General features: G+C 36.9%; 2 protein-coding genes across 3 annotated transcripts; both read right to left on the reverse strand.

Moving 5' to 3' along the window:
* Positions 1 to 810: 810 nt before the first annotated feature.
* On the reverse strand, positions 811 to 1,707 carry LOC118435820 (angiopoietin-related protein 4-like). Of its 2 annotated transcripts, XR_004835020.1 has the most exons (3): positions 1,665 to 1,707; positions 1,460 to 1,598; positions 811 to 1,381 (listed from the first exon to the last, which is right to left on the reverse strand). XR_004835020.1 is itself a non-coding variant. In XM_035852260.1 (2 exons), exons 1-2 carry the CDS (start codon positions 1,605 to 1,607, stop codon positions 1,212 to 1,214), a joined length of 318 nt encoding a protein of 105 aa, XP_035708153.1. In that variant the 5' UTR covers positions 1,608 to 1,693; the 3' UTR covers positions 811 to 1,211. The 2 variants fall into 2 exon arrangements, 1 of the variants encoding a protein (XP_035708153.1); XM_035852260.1 differs by having other exon boundaries at positions 1,460 to 1,693.
* A 227-nt stretch (positions 1,708 to 1,934) lies between these two features.
* On the reverse strand, positions 1,935 to 3,567 carry LOC118435917. Its single transcript, XM_035852440.1, has 5 exons — positions 3,465 to 3,567; positions 2,404 to 2,478; positions 2,232 to 2,330; positions 2,007 to 2,150; positions 1,935 to 1,940 (listed from the first exon to the last, which is right to left on the reverse strand). The coding sequence occupies exons 1-5, from the start codon at positions 3,525 to 3,527 to the stop codon at positions 1,935 to 1,937; spliced, it is 387 nt and encodes a 128-aa protein (XP_035708333.1). The 5' UTR covers positions 3,528 to 3,567.
* Positions 3,568 to 12,167: the final 8,600 nt, after the last annotated feature.

Below are 12,167 nucleotides of genomic sequence, written 5' to 3' on the forward strand. Positions count from 1 at the left end.
TGGTTAAGTTTTATATTAAATGTTGTTGGTTTATTTCTGGGTTAATTCATAAGTACATACAGACTGTGCATGATACTATTTCTATTATTATGGTTTAATCTGGGTTAAATTGGTATATTAATTACTTATGGTTAACTTGAGACAATATTTCATGTGGGTAATTTGGTACAATTATTGCAATCTCAATTCCTCATTTGAGGCAACTTGAGACTTGCGGTTCACTCTTGTGCAGAACAACCTTCTGTTACAAAGATTCTGAATGGATGTTAGCTCGCGTCTCGACCGTGGCTACTTTTATACTGCAGGTCGGACCGACACGACCCCGTGTATGCTAAATCTTACATTCTCTTTTCCAGCTAAAAATAAACTGGTATTTCCAGTTCTTTCCAGAAAAAACTGGATTATTTACATACATAACTTTGTTTGTTCAACATTAGAACAAATGCATGCATATCATTAAATGCTACAATTTCTACAAACTACAAAACTGGATAACTCATCTGCGTAAGATGAGTTTACAATCTGTAGCAGTGGTGCAACGTGCATAACTTCCGCCGCTTTCACAATTCCGTGCAGACAAACATTGATTTGCATGCCTTTACTGCAACATTAATGCAAACTAAATATGTAAACTACGTTCAATCCGCATAAATCCGGATTGAACTAGTTTCACATTTTACATAACTACAAAAGACAGAATTCCTAAATATTTATACATATTAGGAATCTGAACATATAGTGTTGACAGACAGACAGACAGACAGACAGACGGACAGACAGACAGACAGACAGACTAACTAACCGATCGCATAAAGTAGCTTGCGCTACTTAATAATTGAGTTTTCTACACATTGTACAAATCAGTTCTATGATTTTCTAATTAATGTTCCAAGATCTATAGGGATTTTCGTTCCACAATTGGTATGCTGGCATAAGGTTGGTCAATAGGGGTTGACAAGTGCAATGTCGAAGTATTTTTAGTCGACAGTAGTCTTGTCGACAACGGACTCGTCAACAACTCAACGTCGACGTTTATTCTGACCACTCCTAACCTAACGTAGATGTATAAAACGTGTCGTAGAAAAATCCATTAATATTTTGTCGACAGGTCAATTGTAAACCGCTCTTCCGGATCTCGGTATCATAGCTTGGTTGGCGTATCCATCACACGTAACGTGACCCGCTACACAAATTTTAGGCAGCATTGGCAATCATTCACCTGCCGTTCCCCAGTATCCATCCACCGTTAAGTTGTACTTCTCCTGGGCATCAGCAACTCTGAAGACGTCATACATCGCGTACTTCTTCCCCTCCCAGTCTTCGAGGTCCACGCGTAACTGTGTATATCCTTCCAACGTGAGGCCAAGAATGGTTTCTAAACCTACATACATACATTGCATTTAGGATTAAGCACAATTAGGTTGTGCTAAGAAAATTTGCACAAAATTGAAATTTGTACCGAGCCAGAAATCTCCGTCAAGGCTGCCAAATCCATTTTCATAAACTTCCCAAATTCTTTCAAAATCCGTCCTTTCCTTCCCTAGCGGAGTTGGGGTACCCCTTCTTTGAATTATGACCCACTCATTGTCACAGACCAGCTGAGTCATTGTCAAATTAATTAATTGATTTTAATTCTGAAAGCAAGTTGATACTTAGGTGGTTACTTTTTTAGAGCGAAATCTAGTGTCTGCCAGGCCGGCATCATCCCCACATTTTGAGGAATGTTTCGCTGTTTCAAAGTCAACCTGGATGTAAATTGTAGCATGAGATTTAGAATTTTTTGTGTGAATTCCGTACGAACAGTGCGCGAAAGTTTTGAAAGTTCGGAGAGAATTGTAAATAGCTAAAAGCGAAATTGATACCACTTCGAGTAAAACTAATTTTTTATGAATTTGCAGCTATTTCGGGAAGGAATCGTGGAAATTTTCGAATTGCTAATACTACAATTTGTGTTGCAAATTTTCCATTGCAAAATTAAAATTTACAGCTTCATAAACCGTACGTACTTTATTTTTCAAGGACACAAACTCCGTCAAGATGGCGCTAATGTTTTGAGACATCCTGGAACTCGTGGATCTGATATCTGCCAAGATGGCGGCCTGTTCCAGTTGAAGCTCTACTACAAACTTGCATGTCTCGTTTAAGTTTGACTGTAAAATGAAGTAAGTTGCAAATTATTTACTCAAATTCCATATTACAAATTTGTTTATGCGTGTTGGCAGTTTCATTACATCATTAGCGGCTTCTAAACGTTTCAATTTCTCGTGAAATCTGGCCTCCAAAGCGGCAAAATCAACCTTCGTGGGGATTTTTTCTAAATGGCTGACCACCTTGAGAAATAGTCAAAAGTTGAATTTTTAAGTCGAATTCAAGGGTGAACATCCTGTTTGAAATTTTACTCACGCGTTCGAAGTGATCATTCAGATTTTGAGGAAGGGTTTCGTCATCGTTCAAATCATCCGTGAGCGTACCTTGGACCTGGAAAGGTATTTAATACTCGGTTTAATTACGGATGGTTCTGGCGGAATTTATGGATTTATGAAAAATCTGTCCCTTAATTTGGGGGTTAATTATTAAGGGGTGAATACCCCTTTATGGGAATGTCTTGTCTGTCTGTCCGCCTGTCTGTCCGTCTGTCCGTCTGTCTGTCTGTCCGTATCCACGATAACTTTAGAACGGATGCGAATATCGAGATGCGGTTTGCGCCAAAGTATTTCTAATTTTTAAAGTATGGATGAGTTCGAAGATGGGCATTGTAGGTATTAAGGTCACGGCGCCATGGCGACGACGCCGTGTCGAATAGGTGTCGAATTTTTTGTTTCGACTGTTTTAGACGTATTTTGGGACGGGGATTTCGAAAATCGACATGGTTTTGACGTACGATGACCGTGTGACCGTTTAGACGACGCCACTTGAATTATGCCATGTGGGGTGTCTATCGAAAGGTATAGTCGTGTACGTTCAAAGTACGCGGGAGTTATGTCGAAACGGGGCGAAATGAGACGTGGGGTAATGTGAGATAATTGGGGCAAATGACGGGAAAGTAATGGCAGACGATGTGGGTGTGCCACAAGGACATTTATGTGTGTTTTCACCCCTTTGCTACATTTCGTTTGCAACGGTTTATTAGCTTATTGATCAGCAACAAGTGTGTAACGACTATTGTGTAACGACATTAAATATACACTGCAAAACACCGCGCGGTGTGCATGCATGATACGTGTAAAACTTATAACCCCATGGTGTCCGTATTATCACAAGGCGATGTAAAATCTAATACCACGTCGGCGAAGTCCCGTATATACACCACGCGGTGATAACTACATAACACGGCATTTTTTGCGTGCATGGAAAATTGTTTGGCAATTAAACTGAATATGTTTGTAAGGATTATGGCCAGTATGTCAATTTTTAGATGAAAATCTATTTATGTATAAAATATTGAGACTTTGAGTGGGACTCACCAATCGGCCAAATTTCAACCCTTCCAAAAATATTAAAATCAAAAGAAAATTGAAGGCAAACATGATGATCAAAACTTCAGAAAGGTGGATGTTGACTGGTCTTGCCGGCGAAATAAAATGCACGGCGTACACAACTCTGGAGTTGATTTGACTTGATGTGAAAATAATATTTATATCCTGCTGCAGTAGTGATACGAAATGTTACATGTTCATGAAAATTTGTGCATGTACATACAAGGTATAAAGATGACACTTGAGATATGTATTCGTATATTAATGCAAAATTAAGCCACACATTAATTCTGCAAGGCTAAAGTTACAAAAAAATGATTCGAGGCATTGATCTCTATTTACGTGTATGTGACATCGTCTGCCCCGGAGGCTTTCTTGGAGATTGTGAATTGATTGGAGTCTTGATTTTATTATGAGGGCTGACGGATTTATAAAGAATTTGATTGATTTGTTATGATCGAGTCGAAGACGTGCAATATTACTGCTGCCCAAACTTATTGTGTATATTGTGGTTATGTGAATAATACGTAAATCTGTACTTATGTATGTGCGTGTAAATGTCAGGGACCTTTTTGTATAGCTGATTTCCAGGAAATTGTGTTCAGAAAGATTTTCTAGTGGATATTTTGTCAATTATTTATTAACAGTATGGAAAAACTCCTTGTTGGTAATTGTTTTGTTATAATTTATTACGGGTTGATGATGAAGAGATCCATGAAGAGATCCCTTCTTTACCGCACGTAGAAACTATGGAATGACCTACCGAAAGTTGGATTTCCACAAAATGACATATTCTTGTGACAATGTGAAGAAATTAATTACTATAGTAATTAATTTTTTTAAATAATTATTTACGAGTAAATGACCCATAGTTATTATTAATCCATAGAACGTAGCTAATTAGTTTAATAATTATGTTTTGCAAATTTATATTCGAAATTTTGTCTTCCGGAGTCCTGAGCTGAAAACCAGCACTTGTGCTGACGCTCATACGACTCCTTTAATAGAAACGATCAATCAATCAATCAAGGTCGCTGGTCAACTTTCTTAAAAAAATGTTTCTACGGTCGGGAGTTAAACTGATGTTTTGAAATCTACAATTGTTAGCCATATTTGAATTTAAGCCATTTTTCTATGATATGGGAAGGAAATAATTCGTGCGGGATAAGGTGAAAGTTACCGTAATATCGGGCATAGTTGTTATTCTGGTGGTGGACGTGATTCAAATCATCTGATGGTGTCAATTCGGAGAGAAAAGTTTTCATCGTCACATTTCTAATCGGCTGGGTGACAGGATATTCGCTGACATTCCCAATGTTGTATGCTCCAAAGAGGTTTGTGAACTTGAATATGATTAGACACTTTGAGCTGGGATATTTTAAAATATTGGGTAAGTTTTCAGACGAAACAAATCCCAAGAGATTAAGTCGAAAAGTCACAAAAATATCTCAAGTTATGAAATACAAAAAATATTAGCAAAACAGCGGTGTCGATATGTGGCTACACCATTTGGTGATAAATTCTCACCGTCTAGTGTAAAATTGCAACCCCATGGTGACAAATTGTCACCAGACGGTGACAGTTTTATAACCACGCGGTGACAAATATTAACACCATGCCGGTGTAGCCACATATGCACCCCGCGCGGTGTAAAATTTACACCAGATTTTTTGCAGTGTATGTGTCCATTTCACTAGGTACTTACCATTTGGTGGTGTGCAGGACATTCCTTAAAATACGTATTCATATTCGTCAATAATTAAATATTTAGTTGCATTACGGCTGTGAAATGATTTATGGGCATTAAGTAAATAAATAACAAAATTTGGAAACGCAAGCATAAATGATGAGCATAATTGTGTTGGAATTACATATGGCATCCGGAAGGGATAATTTTCCGACGGAACGAAATGATAGTTTATTCCGGCCGGATCAGAGCATGTGGATTTTAACACCGTTTAGGAAAATTCTGACGCAATTCCGTTCCGACGGATTTAGTACTTATCCTTAGTATTTGGTAGTATTTTAGTACTTTTATGTGTACTTTATTACTTATTCTGAATAAGAATTTCTGATAATTTAGAATATGTATTGTCGATTTCACTTCCCCGGATTTTGGCATTTAAAACTTTGTGTATTTTAAAATGTATGAAAAATACAGTATTTTATATTTTCGATGAAATACAATGTGTAGTGAACTTTGTAATATACTTTGGAAAATTTTTCAGAAATGTATTTGCGATACAAATATTTTTTGCCATTTGTAGTGTATGTATCTGTACTTCGAATTCTAATTCATGACCAACCCGGTATGAACGTCACATAGCAGGTCACATCATGACTACTTCCCATCACGATAAATATGTAGAGAATATGTACCGTACAGCTTCTGCTTGTGAATTAGGATAAGTGAGAGGAGTCAGTGATTTTAATCAGGGTATGCTACCCCGGGTTTTTGGGGTATTGCGGGTTTTGGTGGGTTTTGGGTAGCAAATTTGAGCAATACCCACGGGTAGTCGGGGTAGTCGAGGTAGTCGGGGTTTTCAAATTTAATTAAGTGCAAAATATATGACAACAGGGCATTATTTACAATTATACAAGCTAATTAGCTATTAAAATTGAATTAATAAGCTGGTTTGTTGTGACATTACTGCAAAAGCAGATTGTTTTCATAACTTAGAAATCCTGAATACATGGGATACTGGCTCAGTTTGCCCCCAAAACCCCAACTACCCCGACCACCCGCAAAACCCAGGTAATACCCCGGGGTTTTCAATAGCAAAATCCCAGGGTTTCCTTACCCTGATTAAAATTCCATCGCTTATTAGCTCACCCTGCGTAGCACGGGAGCTATTGAATTCCTCTTGTCCGTCTGTCTGTCTGTCTGTCTGTCTGTCTGTCTGTCTGTCTGTCTGTTAACGACTCATTTGCATCAATTGATGCTAACTATAGCGAGTTATTGGCATTTGTGACGGACTTATTAGCACCACTGATATCGAACAATCGGCGACTCACAATGGTGCCAAACAATTGAAGGAACAGATGCAAAATGCACGAAAAGTGCATAAGAGCCGGAAGAAATAACTATTATTTTTACCTAGAATTTGTCAAGATTTTATGTCAAAATTTTGAATTCATTTTCCTCGTTTATTTTCCACCAGTGGTACAAAATTATATCACAATTATGTATACATTGTGTTCGCCTATTCTGCACTATTAATGCAAAATTAAACCAAAATTGTGCGACTATATTATCCGCCTATTCTGCACCATTGGTGTAAAATTATGCCAAAATCATTATTACAGGGTGAGCTACTTCTAACGTTACAACGGTTTATTTGTTTCGAAATTATCCGGAATTTAAGCCACGCAATTCCGCAGTTCCGCCAGGAATCAGCGGAATATATTCCGCAGGATAGATCATATCCGTGCCGCACGGATTTTTAAAGTTTCAGAAAAGCGCTGTTCCGTTCCGCAAAATTCCGTTCCTTTCTGCGCAGAACGGATTGCAAACCATGGTGGTTGGAATTACTAATAATAGTCAACATAATGCTAGGACCGATTTCCGTGCATATTTGAGGTAAAGTTTAGGTTAAAAAACCTCGCTAAGATTTTCCACATTTTGGACTATAGCGCAATACGGGTGGCCACAGAATTCGAAAAAGTCGAATTTTTCGAAGTTTTAATGCGCGCCTGGAGGGAGGGACAGATTGAAATGGTCGATCCATAAAGGGGTATCAACTCTTAATAAGGAAATTCAATTATGATTTTTTAACCTTTATAATTAGCAATTGTCAACTGGGTGTATTAAACTGCATAAAATTAGATACAATATTTAAATTGAAAGATACATCAGTTAGTTTTGTATGCGGTCGGAATTTTGGGTTTACTCGAATACGCAGACTTACTTAGGGAGGTAGGAAGTCAGCTTTTTTTCTTTCGACCAAACTGCAACATCTGTCTGGAAGCATTTTCGCAAGATGTCGGATACACTTCAATCATTTAACAGGTCCATAATTCTGAAATTGAAGGAAAATTATTTAACTAATTAGATAAGGAGGAAGACATGGAATCAAATCTATATTATAATTTCGAAAAGTCCGTCCCGTGAAAATTTTCCGTGACATTCCGGCTTTCTGATTGGCGGTTGGCATTCAAGCTGCACCAATCATGATTCGAGTTTTGAGCATAATTGGGCATATGATTATGGTTCTTATTCTGGTTCTTATTCTGGTTCTTATTATGATTCTAATTATGGTTCTTATTACGGTTCTTATTCTGGTTCTTATTCTGGTTCTTATTATGATTCTAATTATGGTTCTTATTATGGTTCTTATTATGGTTCTTATTATGGTTCTTATTATGGTTCTTATTATGGTTCTTACTATGGTTCCCATTATGGTTCTTACTATGGTTCCCATTATGCTTCTTATTATGGTTCTTATTATGGTTCTTATTATGGTTCTTATTATGGTTCTTATTATGGTTCCCATTATGGTTCTTATTATGGTTCTAATTATGGTTCTTATTATGGTTCTTATTATGGTTCCCTAAGCAACGTTAAACAAATTCCTTACCAACTTTTAAAACAATGGTTAGGAACGTTAAAAAAATTCCTTAGCAACTTTTAAAACAATCATTAGGAACGTTAAAAAAATTCGGTAGGAACGCTGAAAAAATTCCTTAGCAACTTTATAAAAATTCGTTAGGAACGTTGAAAAAATTCCTTAGCAACGTTAAAAAAATTCCTTGGCAACGTTAAAAAAATTCCTTAGCAAGTTTTAAAAAAATCGTTGGGAACGTTAAAAAAATTCCTTAGCAACGTTAAAAAAATTCCTTAGCAACTTTTAAAAAATTCGTTAGGAACGTTAAAAAACTTCGTTAGGAACGGTAAAAAAATTGGTTAACAACTTTTAAAAAAATCGTTAGGAACGTTAAAAAAATTCGTTAGGAACGTTAAAAAAATCCTTAGCAACGTCAAAAAAATTCCTTAGCAACGTTAAAAAAATCGTTAGCAACGTAAAAAAAAGTCGTTAGCAACGTCAAAAAATTTCCTTACCCACGTTAAAAAAATTCGTTAGCAACCTTAAAAGCGGCCCGTCTTTAAGACGGGCTTATAGGCTAGTCCAATGATAAAATCAGAGGGAATAAATTTCGAAAATTTGGTTTGGAAATTACAAATGAACAACGTAATATAATTGTTTGGCTATAGCCAGCATTACGGTATTTTTTGCCTGTATATTTATATATTTATTTTATTTATATATTTATTTTTGCGTGTATAAATATATTTAGATATGTACACCCAAAAAAATTGGAAACACTATTGGAGCTACTATGGAATTCTACCTCATAGTAATAATGGCAGTGGCGATATATCAACCGAGGGTAAGAAATGAAAAACAGTAACATTTTTTTACCCGATCACAGAGATTGCGAGCATGGCACCATTTAGTCTCGGTTAATATGCTACCAAACCGATGGTAAATTATTTCCAGAGCTGTTCTGAAATTAAAGCAACTTTTTTAAAATGCACATATGCATTTGAAAAAAAGCACACACACCCTCTACACATAACCCCTTTAGGCCATTTATTTTTGTGGCGAGAAACTTGGTTTTAATGCGGGATTCGTGGGTTTCGTAATTGCCGCCTTGCAGATTAAATTCACAAACTTACGAAGCTCTTGCAAATGTGTCCTAGTTTCAAATCTCTTTCGAACTTAGAATGGTTTTATTTTTAAACCTGTATTTTGAATAAAATCCATTTTCTAATTTGTTCTAATATAACTTCTGGTCTCTCAGCCGTGTTCAAAAAATCTGAAATCCATTTTTTTCGCTCAATATTTGATTGTACCGATTTTCGAGCTCTTGAATACTTGTTCAAACTGTCACAAAAAAATCAATTTTAGTCGGATTTGTGTATTTTCTTGACTGATCGTTCCTTTATGATGCCCAGCATTAAGCTAAACTTTTCTCAAATTTTGATTTTTTCGAAAGGATAAGGATTAATATGTCATACTATTTTCATGATCAGGAACTTTCCGAAAATATAAACAAAATTTTAAAAATGTCTCACGATAAACATGATAAACAAAATCAGTAAAATTCAAAAATTACCAAGCGGGACGAAAATTGGATTACGGGTGAGGGTAACATTATTAAATGCAAAAGTTCATGTAATTGTGAAATAATGTACAAATTGGTGCAATCGATTTCTGAAGATTGTTTCACTTATTTCATTAAATTTGACGTATGTTAATCCCAGTAAAATCCCAACGATACAAATTTAGCAGAACCGAAAGTGTCATACTGATTTGGAAGGCAGAAACCCCATCACAATTAAACCCTGGGTCGGAACAAGCTTCCAATTATGAGGATCCATCACAACATCAAGTTTCAAAGTGCAGCGATTTTTTACGTGCATAAAACTATGTCACAATTAGTATGTCACACGGTTGGCATGATGAATAACGGCATGATTGACATGTTGTTTTATCATGTACGACCAACACCCCAAAATATTGCGGAAGAACCAACCTTTCATCTCGACTCGTTCGTCCGTTAAACGGAGTCAAACTTTGTTCCAAGTGAGAAACACGCGATACACTTGAACTTTAATAGAACATGGCTCGATATAAATTATCTCATGATATCAGTACATAGACAATTAATTAATTTGTATTGCGTTGCAACCAAGCGAATAAAAGGGGATTGCTCACCCTGTGTTTGCTCATAATTTGCCCGTTCATTGGATTGATAGTACTTCAGCTGCAATTAATTTAATTCCGATCAAAAATAACTAAAGAAATCTCGAGTTAAAAAATGTTTCGAGCAATTCTTATCTCGTCGTTTCTTGCCCTTGCCGTCGCGCAAGTTCCATTCATCCACTTGTACAGTTTGTACGACAGCGCGGGTCCCTTCAACATGTACTCGGAAAGGGATATCCCAGACTTGACGAAGTACGAGTTGTTTTACGAGGGCAGTAAGCAGAATCCAGACTATATTTATTGCCTACATGGAAAGTGAGTATAGTTTTGAGAATGAAATTTGAATATATTTTAGCAAATAATTATGAATTAAGAGGAGCTGAATTTTTAACGGAAGCAGCCAAAATGAACATTTGATTAGTCCAGATCAGTAAATTCACAATTTAGCCCTCAATATTTAAATTATTGTGGTTTTCATTCCGTTGAAATACATTTTCGAAATTTTAGTATTGAGGGCCCGAGCTCGCATAGGAACAAATTTGTGACTCATATAGACGAATAAAATAATACTTGCCCTGGAAGTGGGAACGTTCGGAAATTAATTTTCGAGTCAAAATTTTGTGCAAACTTGCAATGAATACAGTGTCGGACAGATCTCAACGTCCACATAGTCGCGTCAATTTCATTTTCAAATTGTCACTGAACTACTGAACCAATTTTCATCATTGATATATCAAATTCTCACAAATTTAACGTAATTTCATAAAACATATGAGTTATTTCTGAAAATTCTGGGAAAACTGAGAATCATAGTGCAGAGCGAGAGAGGATGAAATTTGAGCGGACAAAAGTCTACGTCCACTTCACTTTAATTGTCAACAACAAAAATCTCTCCAATTTATAAAATCAGGTAACTTAATAAATCTATCAATAACATATGCCGCATTAATTTTTAAATAATTTTCTTCCAGAAAAATATGATGGCGTCGACACGCAAGGAAATTCCTATCGCTATTCGAGATCTTGTCATTCAGGACTGGAAGGGTGGACAAAAAGGGGGGCTGTCGCAGAGACAAATAGGGACCAAGTATAAATTAGCAAGGACAACCATCCAGACAATCATTAAGAACTTTAGAGCTAATGGTTCAGTCCAAAACAAGGTCAGAAGTGGTCGAAAACCGATTTTGGCTCACCGAGAAGTACGCCACGTGCTCAACAAAGTCAACGTTACACCCTCACTTAGTGCTCCAAAGCTATCTACCGAGATCAAGGAGATGTTCGGCAAACAGGTTAGTCCTATGACCATCCAAAGAACACTGAATAAGGGAAATTTGAAATCCCACAGAGCAGTCCGGAAGCCTCTTATTGTACCGAGGAATGCAACCAAACGAGTGAAGTTTGCCAGAGACCACATTTCCAAGCCACAAACATTCTGGGACATATTTTATGGACTGACGAGTCAAAGTTCAATGTCTTTGGGTCAGATGGGCGTCGTAGAGTGTGGAGATATCCAAAAGAAGCTTTGAATCCAAAAAATCTCAACCCCACAGTTAAGCACGGCGGCGGGTCGGTAATGGTGTGGGGATGCATGGCTTCAAGTGGGGCAGGAAAAATGGAATTTATTGACGGAATTATGGACCAATACAAGTACCAGGGAATACTTGACCGTAATATCCAGGAATCTGTTCGAAAACTTGGACTTGGACGACGATTTGCCTTCCAACAAGACAACGATCCGAAACACTCTGCCAAGTCCACCATGGAATACTTCAAGAAAAAAAAATTCCGAAGCTAGAATGGCCTCCCCAATCTCCAGACTTGAATCCCATTGAGCATCTGTGCGACCACATTGAAAGAGAAATAAGAAAACAATCTTTTTCAGGAATTCCGGGCCTTAAATCCAGAATTCGTGAAGTTTGGGAAACCATTTCTGAAGATGTGACCAAGAATTTGGTAAACTCAATGACTCGACGCCTTGAAGCCG

The sequence above is a fragment of the Folsomia candida genome, unplaced genomic scaffold (assembly GCF_002217175.1).
Source record: "Folsomia candida strain VU population unplaced genomic scaffold, ASM221717v1 Fcan01_Sc005, whole genome shotgun sequence".
NCBI classification, from domain to species: Eukaryota; Metazoa; Arthropoda; class Collembola; order Entomobryomorpha; family Isotomidae; genus Folsomia; species Folsomia candida.